The following is a 23,528-nucleotide window of genomic DNA, read 5'->3' as shown; positions in this document are numbered from 1 at the left end:
CTTCATATTTCTGCTAATATTTTTAGTGGAGAAATATTGACAATGCTGCTAGTTGCATTTTCTTCTATACTGTCCCATACCAGGTGCTTCAGTGGAAGAGGCAGAGCCACCATAATAGAGGATTATACACTCTTCCTCCTTGTATGGCTGAACTTGTTGTTGTTGTTGCTAAAAGTGTCTAATTCCTTTCTGAATCCTAAGAAGCTGTGTGCTTCAGTAATATCTTGTGACAATGAGTGGCATAAAGTGATTATGTGTTGGATTTCATAAAAAAAAATCTGCTTTTTCCATCAGTGTTGAATGCACTACCTTATAATTTACTTGAGTATCCATTTATCTTTGCGTTATATGTGGAATGCTAAAAACTTCTGACAACTAATTATTTGATGGATTTAGCCTAATTTTTTTTGTCATTGTTTGCAAACTGTATACAAATGCTTTATAAGTGGAGGGATCCCTGATGTTTTCTGAAGATACGTGTCTGCCTCTAGGCCCCAGCACATAGCTTTTGAAAGGTCTTGTCATTCCCAAGTACAGGCAAATCTGCACTGAGGTCCTCAGTAGCTTCAAAGAACATGAGTTCTCCAAAAATTCTGTAAAAATTTGATGCCAGATGTGTCAGAAACCCCACTCAGTGCCTCCCTGCAATCTGGCCTGTAGTGTAGGCTTCACTTCAGTATCATAAGCCATCAGAAAGTCTAAGCCAGTTGTGTAATCTCCTTCTACAGTCAACAGAGAGGTATTTCTCCTGAGCTGCCATCCTCAGTGTTGACCAAACCAAAGAGCCTGGGGAATGTGTTTGCTGATGTGTTCTGGGTAGATATGAGCAATGGGAGGGGGAGCTGCCTTTGTCAAATCTAAAAAAAGGCTACAGTGAAAAGATGAGCGCTCAGAGAGGAGAGGTGGATGGGTGGGGAAGGTCAGGTATTCTGTGAAGACATCTGTAAGATTTAGAGAGGGCCCCATTGAGACAGGAAGGTGGGTAGATGTTGTTGTTCACAGCAACCACATAAAGCAATGGGGGGAAGTCCTGCTTGAGGAAATGAGAGTTTTGTTTCCATTTCATTCAACCTGATGTGACAGCTGGTGTTCTGCAGGTCAAGATTTTAGTCTGGTGTGGGGGAGACATGTCTGAAATAGATCTGTATTTGTGAGGTGACTACATGTCGCATTTGATACTGTGAGAGGAAAGAGAATAGCGAGGTGATCATTTAATTTGTTTGGGTGGGTGAGAGTATTCAAAAAGAAGAGAGTATGGGAAAGGAAAAGGAGATGAGAACAGCTTTGTCTGAATCCATAATAAAACTGAGAGGACTAAATGAGGAGGTGCTCTTAGAATAGGTAGGAAGACCAGGAGAGAACAAGTTACATGCAGTCAAGGGAAAACAATATTTCAAGAAGAGCATATTTACATAATTGAGTGTGTTGAAGGTGAGTGAAATGTCAAGAGGATGAAGATGTTATGCTGGTTCTAAGAAACAGCTAGGAAGAAGTTCCTGTGGACTTTGGCAGAAAGTTTCTATATTCTTCAGTAAACCAAACTAAAGAAGTGCCGGGATGAAAATTGTAGGAAGGAAACCACTCAGAACTTGTGAAAGCACATTTGACTAGCACAGAGGTTGAACAGTGCTAAGGAAGGCAAGTGACATCAAGAGTATTTAGTTATTTTATTTTGTATCATAGAAGAAGCTGAAGGATATTTATATTGTGAGAGGAAAGAAAAATGAGGTGTTGAAAACAAATGTATCAAAACAAAATTTGCAAATCCTAGCAAGATCAGAGATGGGCTGTCACCATTTTTATGCTGTCACTGTTTATTCAAATGTTTATTATTTGCCTACTGAGGGTGGAAACTGGAAAGCCACCTTAATTCACTGGGATGTATATCTCTATTTCCTTGTTTTAGGCAGACCTTCTCATAAGTTTCCATGGAAACTTCTTGGAAACCAGGGGGAAGAGAGTCTAGCTTTTTTTTTTTTCCCCAACCATGTGACTGGGACTTCTAATAAGATGTGAAAAGGTTGGCTGAAAGCATCTCCTAGGAATGTCTGCAAGGCTTTATTTTCTTCTCACCAGAACTTCCAATAGATATTCAAGTAGAAAGAATGCAAAGGACTGTCAGACCAGGATTTGGCAGACTTAACTTTGCCTTCTTGTATTATTTTAGCTAGTTCTCTTGCTCTAGATATCTCATTAGGAGTCATGAATGTTTCTCTCTACAGATTATAGAGGGAGTCAGGTCTGACTGGAATGGCTTTTTTACCTCTGTCAGGACCTTAGGTATTAGCTTGAATATGTCTCTGCCTCTGCTGGCCCAGTTTCCAAGCTTCATAAATAGGGGTAATATTGTGATCCTTCCTCACTGCGGAAGATGAGGAAAAAAGCGTTTGAGACTGTGGGATGCTCTCTTTCTCTGGGCTATGCTAATGCTTCACATGTATGGGTCACAGTCCAACAAACCTCAAAGGATAATGTTCATCCAGCTCTAATAACAAGAAATGCCTAATAGGAGCCAGTAGTTTACATGGGAAGGTGAGCAGGAGGTCCTGATTTACCTCTTCTGTAACTTGTCATATATAAGTCTTGTACTAGGTCTTTGATCATCTGTGCAACTTACATCTCACTAGTTTTCACTTCTTCATTTTTGAGGACAGGCTGTCTGTTTTAAACTAAGAAGTTATAACACTTTTTGACATTATTTTTCTCCTCTCACTGTCTACACTGAGACTGGAAAAATTACAAAATGATGTGTGTGTTGGAAGAGAGGATGAAATGTGGGAAGGGGAAGGAGGTTAAAAAAAACCCAGAAAATGAAAGAAAGATTTCAATCACTTTTCCTAGTCATGCAAAGATGTGTGGAGGATATACAGGACTGCCTGCTCCAAATGGTTGTCCTTTGACATTGCATATATATACATGGCCACACAGAGCGCAAAGTGGAGGAGAGGGCAGCTCTGAGAGACACCTTCAGAGACCTTCCACAATAGAAAGTAACTTTGGCAGCATGGTTTTCTCAGATGTATAAATCTTGTGGACTCTGGCTTTCACTCTTGGTAGTCTTGGTGAATGGATGGGCAGTTTTTGTTTTAAAGCATCCAGTTATTGATTTCATAGTGTTCAATGGCTACTGCTTCTGCAACCATCCTTTGTTATTCTGAGAGACACGTCCATAAATGGTCTGTGGATCTGGTTGCCCCCTTTCTCATCGAGATGACAATCAGGATCAACATGTCTAAAATCCCATGGAAAAAATTCAAACTGACTGAGTGCTCTCATTTTAGACAATGGAAGAGACTCCCATTATCTACCCCAACACAGCTACTGTTTACCTTATCTCCCCAGTATTCTGCAGTATGGGCTCTCCCTGTTCTGTCCATGTCTTTGTTAAATTTGGTACACATTTCTGCTGTTTTTCCATGTTTGCTTCACTGTCTGTTCCTCCTTACTCAGGCACACAACTCCTCTGCTCCTTAAATCCATGCAGGAGTATCTAGTTAAGCACTTCTTATTTTAGTTAGAAATAACTGCTTCCCACTATAGTTAATTTTACTCTAGGTAATCTCTGAGGCTGGAGACAGGTCACAATTCAAATTTGAAATGAAATCAGTCAGTCCTACATATTCATGCCCAGGCACAATGTACACTATTCAAGCCTTGTTTTCATTTAATTTGCCAGCTCTGCTTAAACATAAAAGAACAACAATTTCAGCCACAAGTGCTAGTTGTTTTCTGTGCTGTTGTTTCATGGGGTTTTGTTGTTCATCCTGGGAAGCTTCTTTAGAGGATGGGTGTGTGTGTGTGTGTGTGTGTGTGTGTGTGTGTGCACATGTGATTTACTGGTCTGTGGAATGCCACATGTCTTTAAAATTACAGTGCCCATTTCCTGCTGAAATAATTTCTACAAAGAGTGGCTCCTATTACAGCAAGAGGAGCATGGACGTCGTGATTTATTATTATTTATGGTCCCAGGCCCTTGTTTATGCACGATGGGTTAGGTGCTCAGGATAGAAATGCCATTATGCAAATGACATTGAATGTCCTTACTGAGCCTAAATAATTTTTGTGTTGGACGATTAAACCTCATCTGTTATTGATATGGGCTGCAGTCGGGCTATTAAAGAGTCCCAACAGTACTTACTCCCAGTAATGGGAAAATTGAGAGGAAGAGGCTAAACAATTGCCTCAAGTGTGCTGTGATTGTCTGGTAGGAGTGGAACATAACGAACCCTCTGAATGGAAATCGTGTTTACTACTTAGGGATAAATAAAAAGGGAGAACATGCAATAAATTACACTTTGTGATTTGAATCAGTGCACCAGAGAATTTGCGTACTTTCAATTTATTTATTTGAATTTTTTTGGGAGGGGTAAATACCAGAAGTAGCCAGGAATAATTCCTGCACAGTACTCTGCTCTGCCTGGGGGAGGGGGCCAGAGAACCAATCTTTGTAGTGAACATGGGAGCTACATTGTCATTGCTCCTTTCTTTTTGACACAGCTGTGCAGTCACATTTTGATCAGTGTTGATAGCTTATGAATTCCAAAATTGACAAAATTTACAGAAAAATGAGGATAATCCATCTTCCTTAGCAGCCTGTCAGGAGCTGGCTATACTTCATAATCTTCAATTACAGATGCTATTTTCAGACATTTACATGCAGATATTAGAACAAAATGAAAATGAGAAACAAAGAGTGAATGGAAATGCAGCTATTTGTATGTATAAAAGAAAAACAACAGGTAGATTCTAGGCATTTAGATTGGATTTGGGGTCCCTTTAGAAAGGCTGAGAATGGCTGCTTCTGCTTATGTACCTTACTGTTTTAAAGTAAATGTAGCATACAGTTTCCCACATGCAGATAATCTGAACGTTTAGGTCACAAACAGGTCAGTTATTCTGAAGTATGATGGTAAATGTGTTCATGGCAGGGTGCACTAACTAATTCCCACTATTGTAGGAGGAATCTCTGAGGACTGGCACAATTCTAATTGTATTTGGGTTAAAACAAAGCACAATTGCTAATTATTTTTTAAAAAGATATATATTCTGTGAAAGGGAGATCTAGAAATATTCTGTTTAAAAGAAGGACGAAAAAGATTCTATGGCTGAAATCAAACTTTCATGCCTTTTAAGAGAGTAAGAGCCAAATGTTGCTGAAAACAAAGGGAATTTGGAGTTCAGCTCCAATTAGCTGTGTAAATAGATTTTACACCAAGGAAGAAATAGTTTCAGTGACAGTGTTAGACAGAGCAGGAAATGTGATGTAAATTATAAAATGGAAGAGTGGTGGGGTGGCAGCGAAGAGGCTTTGATATAAAGATTTTCAGATGCATTTCCAGTTCAAGTCTAAGGGGGTTAATGAGGAGGACTTTGTAATGAAGTTTCCATTCCCATAAAATTTAAGGTAGAATAGCACCAATGTCCATACAGCTGTACAAGGCCCTGGGTTTCTGAAAAGCTGGAGAGATTAATTAAAGCTGCTTTGGATTAAACATTCTGAACCATACCTATTGTTACAAATTTTCTCCTTTTGTGAGCCTGACATGGGGGTTTTGGTGAAAAAGTCCGCTTGGTATGTGCAATTGTGCCTTTATTTATTTATTTTTTTAAAAGTATTATGACATGATGACTGGGCTATATTAAGTATGAGCTCTTCTAATGACAATAGAGATACTTTCTGTTGCTATGTTTGGTTAGCAGCATGTTTGACAGTCATAAATGATGGAACTCCAGTGACCTGGAGTGTAGGGGAAGATCTGGGCTGCTTTATCCCAGGCTTTATTAATATTTCTGTGCATCTGCAAGTGATCAAAGAAGAGCCATTTGTCATCCTTTATTCTGTGCTAAACATCTGCTGGAAGGAGACATTGTCTCCTTATGTGTGAGGGGGAAAAAAAGAAGGGAGAACAAACATCTGAACTTGCAGAGGTGTTCTGGTCTCAACATTTGCATACATGATGAGGGAGCCTGCCTGTTTTCAGTATGAATCAGACTTTGGGCACTTGTCTGAAATGCCCAAGGGCCAGGTAAAACAGGAGCATGTTGAACTACGCAGAGAATTTTCTTGACACTATTACCTTTGGAAGGCCTCAAGTTAATGTCTTTCCTAAAACTGGAAAAGAGATGTTTTCAGCAGCAAAGGCCCTCTGTGCACCATTTTCATCTTGTTACAACCCGGTTTGCTTAGGAAGCAGGCAGTACACACTGTCAGCACAAAAACTATAAACAAAACAAAATACTAAAGCATCCACCAGTCTGGGACCTTACTTTGACAGTTCAAGCTACTTTGTTGGACGAATTTTTTCTTTTACTGCTGTGTCCCAAACAACCCTGTTGGTCAGAAGGCATCTGCGCTACAGGTGGGAAAGCCTGAGACATATTGGTTTGTGTCTGCCTGATATTTTTGAAGATGTGATTTGTAAAACTGAGCCTAAGGAAGAAGAAATGTGTGGAGTCCCACAGGATTCCAGCTGCCTCTTTTTGATAGTTACTTGCCTCCATTCACCAGATACCTCCTTTCTTTCTAAAAGGGAAAAGGGAGTAGAGGGAAATGTATTTATCTGCCATAGAGCCTGGATCGTAGTATTACCACAGGGCTAATCCCCTGCAGCCTAGCGTAATGGAGTCCTGGGGTGCTCTCTGTGAGTTTCCCACTTTAGTAGTTCAGGATCAGTCTGCTTGGGGGAGCTGTCTTGTTCCTCATGGCACATCCATCTTTGCCTACCATTTTTGGATAAAAGTTCAAATAAATATCAAAAAGAAAATTGCTGTGTATGTAGGGTATATTGACCTTTCAGTGGGTTACAGTTCATTAGAATAAGTGCAGGGTGAAACAAATGGTGAGAGATCTCACAACTAATTATAGTGAGGCAAGAGCTTGCCTTCTACCTGCGCTACATGAATTGTTCAAAAAATGATAATAAAGTACTCTTGCACCCTTTTGCCCTCCATCTGCCTGGCATCTTCCCTCCCCATGAAACAGAGTAACTTCTGGTAATAATACACACAGTGCAAAAGATAGGGTCAAGGATGGGGCTATTATGAATTGCAGTTCAGGGAAGCTTGTTCTTGATGGTTGTGTTCATATCTCTAAATGCATATCTGAGAAACTGAAAACAGAAGAAGCAGGATGGGAAAAGGTGGACACTTTTTGTCTTCCCTTGAAGGTTGTAGAAGTTGTATCCAAAGGTTGATTATTTCCTCCTCATCCTCATGTGCTCAGGTTCTCATGGGCCAGTGATAGGTGTTTGCATACAGAGCACGGAGGGAGCTATTCCTGCCATAAGCATTTACAGGGTAATATCGAAACTCTTGTAGATAATGAAGACTGGAAAAGTAGTATATGAAAACCTGTATTGTCCTGAGTGCAGTTCAATACTTACTGCAACTTCCTCAGGAAGACAGGTACGTGCACTTCAGACTTTTCTCTTGACTCCATTAACTTTTTGACAGTAGCCACTGGCACAAATATTTGTGATAAACATGGCCTTTGTCTCAGGTTCCCATTCCATAAAATTGTTGGGGCAGTACTTTTCTTGCAGAGATAGGATAAATAACACTCATCAAGTGCTGTGATGTACTCAGAGTATGTCTAACACCATGTGAGTACAAAGCACTGGTGTTTGACTGCCTGCACATATTGATGCTGCTGGCAGTGTGTTTGTGGGCAGGTGGACTAAGGATTCCAGGGAAGTAATATTTACTGCCTCCATTTTTGAAATAGAGAAGATTGGATGTGAAATTTTAACCAGAAATAGAACCTTCCCATTTGTACTCCAGAATGAAAGCTGGAAAGGAAAGTACCATGAAGGCTCTCCTGTATGTTACAGAGGGTGAGTCCCTGTATACGAATGGGCCATCCTTTTTGTTGCCACCCCTTGGCCTGCTCATCGATTGGGAAAAAGCAGATGATGTTGTACATGTTGCAGTGCTGTTTGTCCCTGAGTCATTCTGCAAGGTGTCTAGCATCCCAACCTCCTGATCTTAGGTGGGATGGGGAAGAGAAAGCACACAAAGCCTCATGCTGCTACTCAGAAGTTTCTCCTTTTGTTTTGTCCTTCTCACTCTCTCCTTTTATATATTCTCCGTTTCACGTGTCTGTGTTTTCTCTCCTCCATGCTATGGCAGTGGTGCTCCATGCTGATGAGACAGTACGTGGTACAACCGCAGGCAATCATTTTTCAGGTAATTTCTAGGGTACTGAACACCTGACTCTTGCTTTTTCACATATCAAGCAGGTCGGGCTCCCCACTGTGCAGGGAGGGGCACTGTGGTTGTACCTGGGTAGAGTGGGAAATTTCTCTCCCTGGCTATTCTTCACTGAAAGGCCATGGTGCTGGCTAGCGGGTTAGAAAAAGCCAAAGTAGTAAAAATCTTAGATGTCTTCTGCTGCCCCACCCCAGCACAATTAAAGAACACATGAACCAATTAGTGGCAGCAGGGAAGTCTTTTTTGATAGAAGCCACAAGATTTGGGGGACATTGCAATGGCATGAGAAAAGGCTGTTCCAAGAGCTCTCTGTTCCCTGAGCTTTCTCTTTTGTTTCCTCACGGGATGTTTGGCAAAGATGAATTCTGCTTCAGGGCAAGTGGAAAAGAGAAGATGCTAACATGCCCCTTATGAGCCCCATGAACTGGGAAGAAGAGATGAATGCCCAGGACACCACACCACCAGCAAAACTTGTCATTTCTTTGGGAAATACTGTGAAATGATTGGCATTGTTAGACCTCTGTGCCTTTCAGTATGCTGTTTGTGTACATCTGTGTTAAACTCCAGAGGACAGGAAACTTCTTTGTGAAATGCTGATCACATGATAGAAGAATGTGAGCTAATTATGGTAAAGATAATCTGTCCCCAGCTCTATGCACTGAGATGAAGTGAATTCCATATTGGGCCTTTCAGCTGCTTTCATGATGTTGAGGCTCTTCTGCTACTCCATATTGCAGGTTCTCAGATTCTTAGAGGGCCAGAATCAAGGTTCTGGTGATCCATCAGCTCATTGAAGTATCTCACAGCTGAGCGGCAAGAGCCACGTTTTGCAGTAACATGATACCTTCTTGTTCCAAAACCATGTACCAGTCTCAGCTTGGCACAGGCACTGTTCCTTGCTATTTGCTATTTCGTTGCTGCTAAGTCAGCATGGTACCAGGCCTGGCTGTGTTTTCAACAGTAGGAGCTCAGACCATAGCAGTGGCTGTGATGCAGGTGTGACACAGTGAAGCAAGGGAGGCCTGCTGGGACACAAGGGGTAAATCAGTGCCTGGACCTGGACACATGTGGCTATGGGGACTGGTGTGCGAGAAGGCTGCTGGTTAGCAAGCTGCCCCTCAACCAGTGTTTGCTTCATATGGGTGCCTGGAGTAGCTATGGTCTTGTGCATGATTGGTAGAGCCAGGTGTGGTCTCAGTTCAGTCACTTGGGGGTGGCTCTGTAAAACTGACTGCTCTGGCAGTAGAAAATAGCTAGTAGCACAGAGGAAGTTTTTGTCATGGGAATGGGGAAGTGTCTGGAAAATCCCTGCAGTTCATCGTTCTTACCTCCTGGAAGAATTGCTTCCTTAGGGCCACAGGAAGAGAGGTGCAGTGGAGGGCATCTCCAGTATGTGACAAACTACCTAGACTGAAAATATGGAGGGAACAGAAAGCCTTCACTTCTCACATCTCCTTATTCTACAGTCCTCTGCCAAATGCTGCTTGAATGTGGACTTTCCTCCAAACTGTGCTGAAAAGCAGTAATACTTCCAGTCATGCCAGCCTGCAAAAGCTGTCCCAAGGATTCAGGATTCAGGCAGCTGAAGGCAAATGAAATATTTGGAGTCCTGCCTGCAAAAGGACTGTACTGGTTGTGCCTCCCCATTCATCTTCCTGTAATCTTGCTGAGAATAGTAATAGACTGGATTCTGTCTGCTTTATGCACCGTGGTCATACTGCCAAGGTCACACCTTTCCACAAAGATTATAAGGTGCAATGGAACTTCCCATGTTAGGTAACGTTAAGGAGCAATAAGATACCATCTTCCGTACTTCAAGAAGTGGATGTACTTATTTGTGCTCAGCCCTTGAAACTTTTGCTTCTGTTACGGAAACTGATAAATCCCTTTTAGCTTGACAAGCCTAGCTTGAATTTACTTAATGTTGTGTTTTCAGGTCATTACAGTTAAAATGTGAGACCTAATCCTGCTATAGTTTGCTCCAAAATCAGTTACGAGGAAGTTAAAACTGAGGAAAGATGTAAAACTTTAACATTGCAGCCTGCTCTAAACTCTTAAATCTGGGGTTTTGCTGGCAGGGAATTGTATTGGTTATAGTTGTGTTTGTGAAAGGAACTAGAGTCATACGGCTGTCTGCCTATAAAAGCAGAGTAGAATTGCATCTACTTGCCCCAGGTCTGCACATGACCTAACATTTGGCATACCTGGATGCTTTCCCTCAGGTAAGCCAAAGCTATAAATTGATCAGCTCCCCCTTCGCAGGTATAAAACCACATTCATGCTCTGCCTATGGGATGGCTATGGATCAGAATATGTCAGGAAGCCCTGAAGAGATTTATTACTCTGAGTATGGTGGATTTACAAACTTTTTTAGAGCATCAGGAATTAAATAAGGACTCATTTCCACAGGGAATGGTGTGTGCTCTTTTCCTCATATCAGAAATACCAAACTGCAGCCTAGCACAGCAAAATGACAGCTTTTTTCTCTGCTGCCCTACCTACCCATTTCCCACTCCTACTACATCACCAGCTGTCCAGGACAACTCTACAGGACTTCAGCCCTGCTTTTACTCATCCACTGTTTTTTTCCAGATTAGTGCTTTAGGGAGTCAACTAGCCCTCCTGTACAGTTAAATGTACATACACCCAACGCAGAGGGAAGGTGGAGTTACAGACATAGGACAATGTGGAATGATATGGGAATGCTGAAATGTATACTAACTGCTCTGCTCTGCAGAGCTGTAAAAAGTATCTTGCAGCAATGACAGAGGCTAAGGCCATCGGTGGTCAGCTGAAGTGAGCTGCAGGAAGTTTGAGGATTGTAATACATAGAACCAAACAGGATTTCTTTAATGACAGTTTCTGGTAGGATCTGGAACTAAATCGGTTACCAGAAAAAGAAGCTTTCTTTAGTTGCACCTTTAGACAGCGGAAAGGCTGGACCCTTGTTGGTATCGGACAATAGGGGATGGTTGCTTGAGGATTTGCCCTAACCAAGGGCAGTGATTGCCAAGGTACAGAAGAAATGGGGCTGAAGCAAAGGTGTGTGCAGCACATTTCAGCGAGAAGTGTTAGAAGAAAGGAACTGAGTGAAGATACATGACGGCAAGGCGAATTTCAGAAGCGGGATTAAGCTGCAAGGGCTAAGGAGTAGGACAAATTTAATGCAAAACTTAGGGAGGAGAATAGGAGACTGGCCCTTCCTGAGAAGTATTCAGTCCAGAGTACCCTGTAGTGTGCACCCTGTAGAGTGAAGTGACAGGATCACCAGCAGCTATTTATGTTGGCAAAATGTATTTGACACACTCATTTGGAAGAGGTTTGTATGGGAGATCTTTCAAGATGACAGGAGGTACTTGTGCCTCATAGAGATTGTGCCTTCAAGAGAAACATGCTTTTATTGATATAAACCTGCTACTATGGGGCTATCAATATAAATTCCTTTCTGTTTGAGTAAGATCTGAACAGCAGAGACAAAAACAGAGATATCTGACCCAAAACACTGCATTGAGTATGTGGCAAACCTCAAATTGTGTGCTGGAGCTCTTGGACACTTCCCAGAAAGTTGCAAAGATATTTACATATCTCTTTAGAGACAGTCACAACACGCAAGACATCTTTTGTTTCCCTTTAAAAAAAAAAAAAGCTAACCATTTGATTTGATGGCTTGAAAAATGTTGGGGGCCTGATTTGCCCTTCAGTACTTCAGCTCTGCATGGCCATCACACTGACTCAGACTGCAATAATACAGTGGAAATCATCCTTAAAATTGCTATTTTTAGTTCATCTGACTATTCTTCACTTAAAGTCATAAGCCTCTGATTGTTATGGACATGATTATGATCTCACAAACAAAGGATTAAAACTTCAAGTGAAGATAGTAATAGAGGAAAGAGAACTTTAAAAGGAAACTTTCCAGTTTTGTATAAATGGCTCTGATAAAAAATTATGGAAAAAGGCAAATAAAGATAAGCTTTCTGCCACATACACAGAAGTCCTTCTGAACATATGGATTGGTTTCAGCTGATGCAAATTGTCATAGCTATATGGACTTTTCCAAGCCATAGGATAGTGTCAATTTGATTTCTGAGGCCATGTGGTCATTTACACTAACTCTGGCTAATGAGATTTAAAAATTCCCACATTATGTGAAAGCTTCTTAAAATAGTCAGATCACAGAATCACAGAATGGTTGAGGTTGGAAGGGACCTCTGGAGTTGGTCTAAGTCCAACCCCTCTGCTCAAACAGAATCGCCTAGAGCACGTTCCACAGGATTGCATCCAGGAGGGTTTTGAATATCTCCGGAGAAGGAGACTCCACAGCGTCTCTGGGCAACCTGTTCCAGTGCTCTGTCACCCTCACAGTAAAGATGTTTTTCCTCATATTCAGACAGAGCTTCCTGTGTTTCAGTTCGTGCCTGTTGCCTCGTGTCCTGTCTCTGGGCACCACTGAAAAGAGTCTGGCCCCATCCTCCTGCTTAAATATTTGTATATATTGATAAGATCCCCCCTCAATCTTCTCTTCTCAAGGCTAAACAGGCCCAGCTCTCTCAGCCTTTCCTCACAGGAGAGATGCTCCAGTCCCCTAATCATCCCTCTGCGGGACTCTCTCCAGTAGTGCCGTGTCTCTCTTGTACTGGGGAGCCCAGAACTGGACACAGTACTCCAGATGTGGCCTCACCAGGGCTGAGGAGACAGGGAGGATCACCTCCCTCGACCTGCTGGCAACACTCTTCCTGATGCACCCCAGGATACCATTGGCCTTCTTGGCCACAAGGGCGCATTGCTGGATCATGGTTAACTTGGTCCTTCTCTGCAGAGCTGCTTTCCAGCAGGTCAACCCCCAACCTGTACTGGTGCCTGGGGTTATTCCTCCTAGGTGCAGGACCCTGCACTTGCCTTTGTTGAACTTCAGGAGGTTCCACTCTGCCCAACTCTCCAGCCTGTCCAGGTCTCTCTGAATGGCAGCACAGCCCTCTGGTGTATTGGCCACTCGTCCCAGTTTTGTATCATCAGCAAACTTCATCCAGGTCACTGATGAAGAAGTTGAACAAGACTGGACCCAGGACTGACCCCTGGGGGACACCGCTAGCTACAGGCCTCCAACTAGACTCTGCGCCACTGATCACAGCCCTCTGAGCTCTGCCATTCAGCCAGTTCTCAATCCACCTCACTGTCCACTCATCCAGCCCACACTTCCTGAGCTTGTCTGTGAGGATGTTCTGGGAGACAGTGTCAAAAGGCTTGCTGAAGTCAAGGTAGACAACATCCACTGCTCTCCCCTCATCTACCCAGCCAGTCATTCCCTCATAGAAGTCTATCAGATTGGTTAAGCATTATTTCCCCTTGGGGAAGCCATGCTGACTACTCCTGATCACCTTCATTTCCTCCACATGCTTGGAGATGGCCTCCGGGATGAGCTGCTCCATCACCTTTCCAGGGATGGAGGTGAGGCTGACTGGCCTGTAGTTCCCTGGGTCCTCCTTCTTGCCCTTTTTGAAGACTGGGGTGATATTGGCTTTCTTCCAGTCTTCAGGCACCTCTCGTGTTCTCCATGACCTTTCCAAGATGATGGAGAGTGGCCTAGCAATAACATCCGCCAGCTCCCGCAGCACTCGTGGGTGCATCCCATTCAGGGCCACAGATTTGTGGGTGTCAGGTTTGCCTAAATGATCTCTACGCCGATCCTTTTTGACTAAGGGAAAGTCTTCCTTTCTCCAGACTTTCTCTCTTGTCTCCAGGGTCTAGGATTCCTGAGGGCTGGCCTGAGCAGTAAAGACTGAAGCAAAGAAGGCATTCAGTAACTCTGCCTTCTCTGCATCCTTTGTCACCAGGGCACTCACCCCATTCAGCAATGGGCCCACATTTTCCCTAGTCTTCCTTTTGCTACTGATGTATTTGAAGAAGCCCTTCTTGTTGTCCTTGGCATCCCTTGACAGATTTAATTCCAAATGGGCCTTGACCTTCCTTGTTGCATCCCTGCATACTCGGATGACATCCCTAGATTCCTCCCAAGTGGCCTGTCCCTCTTCCCACGTTCTGTGCACTTCCTTCTTCTGTTTGAGTTTTGGCAGGAGCTCCTTGCTCATCCATGCAGGTCTCCTGCCTCCTTTGCTTGACTTCTTACTCATAGGAATGCACTGCTCTTGAGCCTGGAGGAAGTGATGCTTGAATATTAACCAGCTCTCTTGAACACCCCTTCCTTCTAGGGCCCTCACCCATGGGATTCCTCCAAGTAGCTCCCTGAAGAGGCCAAAGTTTGCTCTCCTGAAGTCCAGGGTTGCGATCCTACTTAGTGCCCTGCTTCCTCCTCGCGGGATCCTCAACTCCACCATCTCATGGTCACTGCAGCCAAGGCTGCCCCTGACCTTCACGTCTCCAACCAGCCCTTCTTTGTTTGTTAGTACGAGGTCCAGCAGCACACCTCTCCTTGTTGGCTCCTCCACCACCTGTGCCAAAAGTTATCATCAATGCTCTGCAGGAACCTCCGGGACTGTTTGTGCCTAGCTGTGTTGTGTTTCCAGCAGATATCAGGGTGGCTGAAGCCCCCATGAGAACCAGGGCCTGGGATCGTGATGCTACTTCCAGCTGTCTGTAGAAGGCCTCATCTATTTCTTCTTCCTAATCAGGTGGCCTGTAGTAAACACCCACAACAGCGTCACCCATGCTAGCCTGCCCTTTGATCCTTACCCATAAGCTCTTGACTCGCTCTTCATCCACCCCTAGGCACAGCTCCATACATTCCAGTTGCTCTCTCACATAAAGAGCAACTCCACCACCTCGCCTTCCTGGCCTGTCTTTCCTAAAAAGCACGTAGCCATCCATGACAGCCTTCCAGACATGTGAGCTATCCCACCATGTCTCTGTAATTGCAATGAGATCATGGCCCTGCAACCGCACACAGATCTCTAGTTCTTCCTGTTTATTCCCCATGCTGTGTACTTTGGTGTACAGGCATTTCAGAGAGGTGATCAAGCATGCAGGTTTCCCAGGAGGGATAGAAGAGGATGCTCCGTAGCCATGTCCTGTGCACACTTCCCTGGCTGCATGCATCCACTGGAGGCATTCCGACTTGAGCTGTGTTTTGCTGACTACCCTGTCTCTGTAACTCTCCCCTTCCCCCACCTTTCCTAGTTTAAAGCCCTCCTTGGCAGGTTGGCCAACCTGTTGGCAAGACACGTGTGTCCTGCTTAGTGAGGTGGATCCCATCTCTTGCCATCAGTTGTCGTTCTTCAAACAGGGTCCCATGGTCATAGAAACCAAAACCCTGTTGCCAACACCAGTGGCGCAGCCAGTCATTAACTTGGAAAGTCTGTCTCCACCTCCTCCCATCCGTCCCCCTCCCTCGCAGGATTGAGGATAAATTGACCTGGGCTCCCAGACCCTTGACCACCATCCCCAGAGCTCTGAAATCCTGTTTGATGGTTTACCATTTGCTCTTGGTATCATTAGTGCCCACATGGAAGAGAAGCAGAGGGTAGCAGTCTGATGAGTGGACAAGCCTTGGCAGTCTTCCTATGACATCTCATATGTGAGCCCCCGGCAGGCCACAAACCTCTCTAGACAAGAGGTCAGGTCGGCAGATAGGTGCCTCCGTCCCCTGCAGCAGGGAGTCCCCCACAACAATCACCTGCCGCCTCTTCCAGGTGTTCCCGCAAGGCACAGGGTCTGTTGTCCCAGTTGCTTCCCTTGCAGCCATGCCCAGCTCCTCCTCATCCTGGAGGACACTAAACCTGTTCCTCAACTGCAAGTCTTCAGGAGGAGTAGGAGCCTTTCTCCTCCTACAAGAAGTGACCAGTTTCCAGCCGCCTTCTACAGTGTTATGTACCATTTCACACGGCCCAGAGCCTTCTGGCAACTCCACTGCTGTGGGGGGTTGGGACTCTTGGAGCTGTACGATCTCCGAGAATACCCTGTCTATCTCCATCTCATCCTCTCAGATGCTACACAGCCTACTGACTTCCTCCCGTAACGCCCTTACCTGACGACACAACTCATCAGCACCACAGCTCCTGCAGGAGAGCTGACTGCCAGCTCAGGCCTCCCGGAGAGGCCCCAAGCACTCCCTGCAGCCCGAGACCTGTAGAGCTGCATCAGCTGTCAGAGGGTCTGTCTGGGTCCAAGCCTCTGACACAGCCGATGCAGCGACTCCAACAGCTGCTGGGGAATGTGCTCTGCGGCGTCATGACCATACCTGAAGAAGTGTACACTGCTGGGATTGGAAATGAAGGTGCCTTCTTGCACCTTTCTGCACGAACTGCTGCACAAACTGCTGCATCTGTTCGCTGCCTCTGTTAGTTGCGCTCTGATGAGTTATTTTTAAACACATTTGGATTTGGAAATGATTGACAACAAATCCATCCATTAAGCATACTCCTTTATTTACATGTGCTTCATTGTTTTTGAAATGATGAGAAAATGCTGCATTCCTGAGAGAAGCTGTGAAACTGGACACCCCACTTACCATCTGCTCTTTAGTCTCTTCAAGTGTAATCACTGGAATAAGGGGAGTTCAAGTTAACTAGCATGAACAAGTGTTCATGTCACTCTAACAGGCAAATAACTTTCCTTCAGCTGTTACAGCCCCCAATTTGCTCTACAGAATTTCCTCAGTAAGGAAAGCTGTTACCTGTTGATTAATTTGGCTTCTCTTTTCATAAAGAGGCCCATTTTGATGTTCTCCTAGAACATTAATGATAAGCACAGACCCCCTTATAGTGTATTTTGAGTACTTAACAGCATGGTTTAAATGTGTATTGCCTTTGAAACTGGCCTGTGTAACTGAACAAAAGGTTTTTGAATTCTGTATTGCATCTACTTTTTGTCTACTTTTGTCATAAAGGCAAAAGCTGTTGAACAGTAATTTTATTATTGCTGAGATTCCTTTTGTTTCTTTTTCCAGGCAACTGAGTACTCAGCCATGGCATCATTAGCTGGTGGATTAGATGACATGAAGGCCAATATAACAAGCCCTACTTCTGCAGATATAGGACCTAGTGTTCCAGGGCCTCAGTCATATCCTATTGTAACAGGTAAGGAATTTTCAAACACTGATAAGTGGTGTAAAAGAGTGTGTGTGCACATTGCAATGTGCTACCCTTTATGAAGGGATTGTGTTGGATGTGTCATCATTCACTCAAAAAAATCTGCTTATAGCTGTGTGACTTTATAGCAGGCCAGTCTGAAGTCAGATACATGGTGTGTATATATCGTTAGTGTTCACTTGAGCTAACAGATAACACATCCCTTTTCACCATGACAGGATATGCCCCTCCACACCAGCTACATCCTAAATACCAATGTACAGCCGAGAAGGAGAATGCTTGCCTGTGCTTTTGGGTTTTATTACTTGTTTTTCATAAAAGTGGCTGGTGTTTTTGACCGGATGGGATTTTTATTATATTTCAGACTGGATTGAATTTTAGATGCATTTCCTTCCTACAGATACCTGTGTTTTGGGTCTCTTTGGGAATTATAATTGTGCACTAAGGCTGAGCATTTAGCTGAAAAGTAACTATTTACTCTAGGAACACAACATCATCTGCATTTCTTTAGCAGGCATAGGCTGAGCGTCAACAGTTAGAATTTGCTAGATGCTGTGGTATTTTAGTTATTTGGGGCTGACCACACCACTTGGGAGGAGATTGCCCAAGTGGAAAGAAAATTACAAAAATATGTCCCCCAGGGTTTGTGTGGGAATTAGAAAGGAGAGCAAGGGAAGGAGGATGTCAGCAGAAGGTCAGGATAAGAATGATTAGCTGACAGTGGTGACTGTTTTAGCTGGAACTGTTGACAAAGAAGTTCTGGTGGACTCAGCTTCTGAGGGTCTCAGAAGAGGTTGGATTATATTGGATCATATAGGGCAACTGCATTAGCATCCGGTCTCTGGAGGAAGGTAGGATTGATCCATGAGTTCCAGAAGAATGGACCACTGAAGATGCTGAATTGTCAGCAAAGAATTCGCTTATTATTTAAACTCAGCTACTGCAACAGCGGCCTGATATGCAGTGAACATACCTGATCTTTACGTTTGGACGACGAAGAGCAAAGCACGGTTTCTTCAGCAGCTAACATGAGCTCTTTCAAAGGCAGCTTATGGGAAGCCTTGTGTTTCTTCCTCAGATCAGGATTCTGTGTACTTGTTAAACGTCAGGTCTTTAAAAGTAACATGTATCCACAGCTGACAGAGTATGGGAGAAACCATTTCCTCCTTATTTTACTTTCAGGAGTCACTAGTGATTTTCTTGTATTACTGCTTCCGTAGTGTTTGGTTCTGTAGTGTAGAGCTGGCTGATTATGTGTGTTAAAACATGACTGACTATAGAAATGACACTGCAAAGCTTGTTTTATATTTTACCTGAGTTGTTCTTGTGACATTATATACACTTGAACAAAAGTTCTAGATGTTATGTTTGTTAATTCTCATTGAGAACAGGGAACAGTTTTTATGACAACAAACCTAGAAAAAACCTGCCATTGGTCTTAAATGTGACAGGGCTATAACAAAACATGTGTCTTACAAGGCAGTAGGTATTTATATCTTTAATTAGATATTGCTATAGAGTTTTTTAACACCTGCATTCATAAAACCTAGATTTACACGAGCATATGAAAAGTGTTTTAAAACCTATTGCTTTTTGATATATTTTTTAAAAAAGATTTTCTGTTATTTTTCCATTCTCGATAATGCTTGTTTAGTGCTGTTCAAACTCTAGAAGCACACGGAAGACCCAAGCATTATCTGAACCCTATAGTGCTGGAAACACACCATACAGGAGACTCACACTCTCCCCTGAGGCTTTCATACCTAGCTGAGAGGACATGCAGATCTTCAGAACAGCTTCAGAAAAATAGCTTTTTGTTTGTTTTTGGTAAAGTGCCAGGCATGCAAGTGAAGGTATACTTGGTGATAGAGCTCCAACCATAGCTCTGGACAAACTAGTCCATTTTCTCCTAAGAATTAAATGGCTTTCCCATTCCTACATCTTTTTTTTTCCCCCACCCTGTTGCTTTCCAAACGGTTCTTCATCTGTAAAAGTGAGGATGAATTTCCGCAAAGTGTCCAGAATTCTGTGTTTAATGGTGTTAATGGCTTGATAGCTTGACCTTACTTCTCAGTGGACTTTCCAGTAAAAGTCACTAGATTATAAATACATTTGTAACAGCTTTGTTATCCAGAGACCAAGAACTTCTAAAAAACTGGCAAGTGAATTGTAATATCCAGAAAAATCTGTTAGTGGAAAACATTATTTATTTCGGAAAGTCTTCTGGTTTGTGTAAAGCAGAACTGTGAATATGTGATTGCATACACAGAGTGGGCTATTGGTGTGCAGAGAGCTTTTAGCTTCATATTTTGGGATAAAGAACTTGAAATATAGACCCACAAAAGTTTGGGAAATAGGTTTTCTGTGGCCAAGAAAAGTAATGTAGTACTTTTGATAGGGCGATATCTGCAGTTTAAGCTTCATCAGTTTTTGTGAGAGTCTGGAGACAGTTCTGGGCTGCCATTTGCAAAGAGATCTAAGTCTAGTCCACTTTTGTCAGTCTTAAGTCTGTAAGACATATCATAAGACACTTTAATGCAAATGAAGCTGAGAATTGAGGTCATATGATCACAGTTTTTCATTGTTGTTATTGCTGGGCCATGATTTGGATAACAAAGCAATACTGAGAGTTGAGATGCAACAGATCCCATTTCCCAGTATGTTGGCAGATCAAAACAGTGGAGATATGACTTGAAAAGGGGCTGCTAAACATTGGCATTCATGTCAGCATTTCCTGCTGAAATATGTCTAAAGAAATTTGAGTGACAGTTCTCAGTACTGCTTTATCCACCACTCTTGTGTTATGGACCACCAGCCAAATATCTGATTTTTCTCCATTGTTTTTATGCCACATTAAATATTAAGTAAAAAAAAAAATCCTTTTTCTTACTGCTTGCTGCCATGGTTCATAAGTGCTCTCTCCATTTACAAGCCAATGATATGTGCCCAGCTCGATACTGCTGTAGTCAGCAGTTTCCGAGCAGTTCTTGATTGTTACTAATTACCTGCAGATGCATCTTCCCCATTCTGGCTTGCTGATTTCAGTGTGGTAGCTGTCACTTTGAAAAGACAAAGTGGCACTGAAATTGACACCTTCGTTTGGCTTTCCAATAACTTGTAGAGGGCAGATTGACAAATCTGCAGGCACTCCTGACTGCAGCTGGTGGGAGAGTCAGTTTGCATTAGCAGCAGTGGCCAGAAGTGTCTGTTGACTGCCCTTGCAGAGGAGCCAGAGAAGTACATTTCATTTTAGTGGAATCTGACATGAACCCTATATTTCTCTGTTGAAAAAAGATGCTCTGAGCAAAGCATCAGGAGCGAGCTTTCTTTTTTTCCTCAAGCAGATGTTTGAATAGGGGAACCTGGTCTTCTCCTATGCCAGAACTTGTCTGTCACAACTGTGCCTCCCTTAGCTTGCTTGCTCTTCCAAGATGCTGCCAAGGCATTGTCAGATGTGCTGGCTTCTGTTTTGATGTATTTGATGTACTGATGATTAAGAGGCTGCAGTGCATTTTGCAACTTACATGGTTACTTACATGTCTGTGCAGAGGAAGACTAAGACTCTGCCACATATAGATAAATGCTTCTTTATTCTTCTCACTCTACTTTGGAACTACACCACAGAAGGAATATTATCTTATACATTCCTTCTTGGGATCAGCCTTGAAGGCAACATCCCCATAAACCCAAATACATCAGCTTTTCTGCACATTTTATATGCATATCACAAAAGAGAGAAGAAAGAGAACAAAACTGTGAGCAGAGTCCACTTGAAAAATGTCATCTTGAAGGATGGGAGAGGGGAGAACACTGAATGGCAATCATGTCAAATTATTTTCTGTGGCTTGCAGTGGGAGACTCAGGCCACGAAACATAAGTCATCTTGGGCTTCAGGCTGAACTAAATATAAAGTAAGTGAGAAAATGCTTGTGGCTGAATAGACTCTTCCACTCCTGAAAAATCAGCCTGATTTTTTTTTAGTGTGGATGCATCCAATAACTTACATGCAATATATTACACCAGATAGTTTTTTCTTCACAGATGACACAGATCTGTGACTACTGCAGATCACAGGAATATGTTCAAATTTCCATATTTCTAAATAGTTTGTTAAATTTTTGTGGATATGAAACACAATTGCTAAAATGAGAGAAGTGCACGTCAAAAAATGAGCTATTTATTGCTATTGTTCTACTGTAAAATACAGTTCTTAACTGGTCTCTCATAGTGTGCTTTTCCTTTAGGAATGCCCAGTCTTACAGAGAACTCTGTTGCCTAATTTTCAGCCTGCCTCGTATCTTACTTGTTGTGTCATGCTGTGGCTGCAATTTATGAGCCAGAGTTTTGCCAGCTTTTGTTAAATGATAGTTATTGATTATCATATCTGAGGCGAGGAGCAAGATGGTGACAAGGCAGCTGGATTGGAAGGCTTGCCAAAAATGGAATGTCATCTGAGTGGTTAATGTTTGCAACTGAAGTATATTTTGATGCCTTAAAAAACAACAGCAATAAGAAAAAATAGCCCCTCTAAAAGTCCAGGCTGATCTCTTGCCAGGATTAAATGCTGTTAATATTTAGCATTTAGCTCAGATAATCTGGCAGAGCTTCCTGCTTTTTAGCAAGCAAATAAGTGGCATGGAGGATGCAGTTCACCTTAGCTCCAGAAGAATGACAACAGATCTTTCTCAGCCAATGAATGGAGAAAGATTAATCTGAACAATCCTAGACACCAGCTTTTGGATGGAAGGAGTCTGGAGCCACCTTTCCCTCTGCACAGACTACAGTCTAGGCATTGAGTTTGGACTAGACATCTACTTTTTGGATAGCTCAAGTTAGATGGGGGGGATACCATGCTGAGGACTGATAATGATATTCCTGATCACGGGGTGCTTTGAGCTTTTGTCTCCAGCTGGCTCCTCATTAGGGAGGATCAAGCACCCTTTGAGCTCACGCTAGGGAGAGGCCTATATAAATACCAGGTCTAGAGTGCAGCTACCAGAGTGCAGCCAGCAGAAGTAGACTATAGATACAGCAGTTTGTGCAGAAGGATGCAGAGAAGGGGGCCAGAAACTCTGTTGAGGACAGTGTATGCATACTCAGAAATGATAGTGATGTGCCACAGGGCTCAGTCCTCAGCACCTACTAGAGCAAATACCCGTCGCACAGCAGAGATCTTGAATCAGACTGAGCTCCCAAGGGATGATGCATGTCTGCAGGTCTGGGGCTGCAGGCAGTGCCTGGGACCTCTTGCTGAGGCTGACACAGGGGTAGATGGTGTTCTTGCCTGTAGGAGGTGTGTGCTGGTGGAGGATCTGTGTTGCCAAGTTAAGGACCTGTGAGAGAAGGTCATTAGACTATGCAGCACCAGAGATGATGATAAAGAGAAAGATCAGATCTTCTCTGACACCTTGCAGAGAGCCTGCACTGAAGAGTTGTACTGAGGGAGGGGACACAAGAGTCTGTGCTTATCAGGTTGGGAAATGGAGACTCCCATGATGGCATAGGCTGGAAGTCTGTGAATTCTGGCACCAGGAGGAAGGCTTCCGCTCCACCTGCAGACCTGCAACTACAGAGCAGGTTCAGTGCCCTGGCAGGAGATGAAGGGCTGAGAGCTCTGTCCAAGGAAGCAACTGAGCTGGCTGAGCCTTAGCCCGCAGAGGCCTCAGGAAGGAGTAAATGATAGTAGTGGAAGACTCCTGCTGAAAGAGTTTGGCCAGATTGACCTGTCATCTAGGGAGGCTTGCCTCCTGCTGGCGCTCAGATCTAGGAGACTGTGGAGGTGCTGCCAAAGACAGTCCAGCCCTCTGACTGTTCTCCTGCTGCTCTTGCATGTGGGTACCACTTATCTTTCACGCGGGCACCAATTATCAGGTCTGCCAGGGATGTCTGGAAGCATATCAAGAATGACCACAAGAATGGGAGCAATAGTAAATGCCATAGAGCCATGGTTTTCTCTTTGTTCCTGTTGGTGATGGGGAAGGGCTTGAGGAGGAGTGGATGGATGCTGCAGGTCAAGAACTGGTTGGGCAGCTGGTTCCAACAACAAGGATTTGGCTTTTATGACCGTGGGAAATCTTAGAGGTTTGAGGGCTGCTAGAGAGAGACAAGACCACTTGACCAAGCAGGGCGAAAGAATCTTTGCCAACAGGCTGGCCAACCTGGTGAGAAAAGCAGGAACAAGGGAGGGAGGAGATGAAAACCCACAGACAACTGCGGAAGTGGCAGTCTGCGTTGGAATGCAAAGGGTGCAGGGTGATGTGGACAAGGGAGACCTCA

The 23,528-nt window shown here is 43.6% G+C and overlaps 1 protein-coding gene across 1 annotated transcript in view; it reads left to right on the top strand.

Annotated features, from left to right (window-relative positions):
* PAX5 (paired box 5) overlaps positions 1 to 23,528 on the top strand; it is a 172,849-nt gene that overhangs the window by 72,842 nt on the left and 76,479 nt on the right. Inside the window, exon 7 of the mRNA XM_013946218.2 lies at positions 17,111 to 17,240. Within this exon, the coding sequence (XP_013801672.1) occupies positions 17,111 to 17,240 (130 nt within the window). The remainder of the gene's footprint in view (positions 1 to 17,110; positions 17,241 to 23,528) is intronic.

The sequence above is a fragment of the Apteryx mantelli genome, chromosome Z (assembly GCF_036417845.1).
Source record: "Apteryx mantelli isolate bAptMan1 chromosome Z, bAptMan1.hap1, whole genome shotgun sequence".
Lineage (NCBI taxonomy): Eukaryota > Metazoa > Chordata > Aves > Apterygiformes > Apterygidae > Apteryx > Apteryx mantelli.
This window is presented reverse-complemented; position numbering and strand designations above follow the sequence as displayed.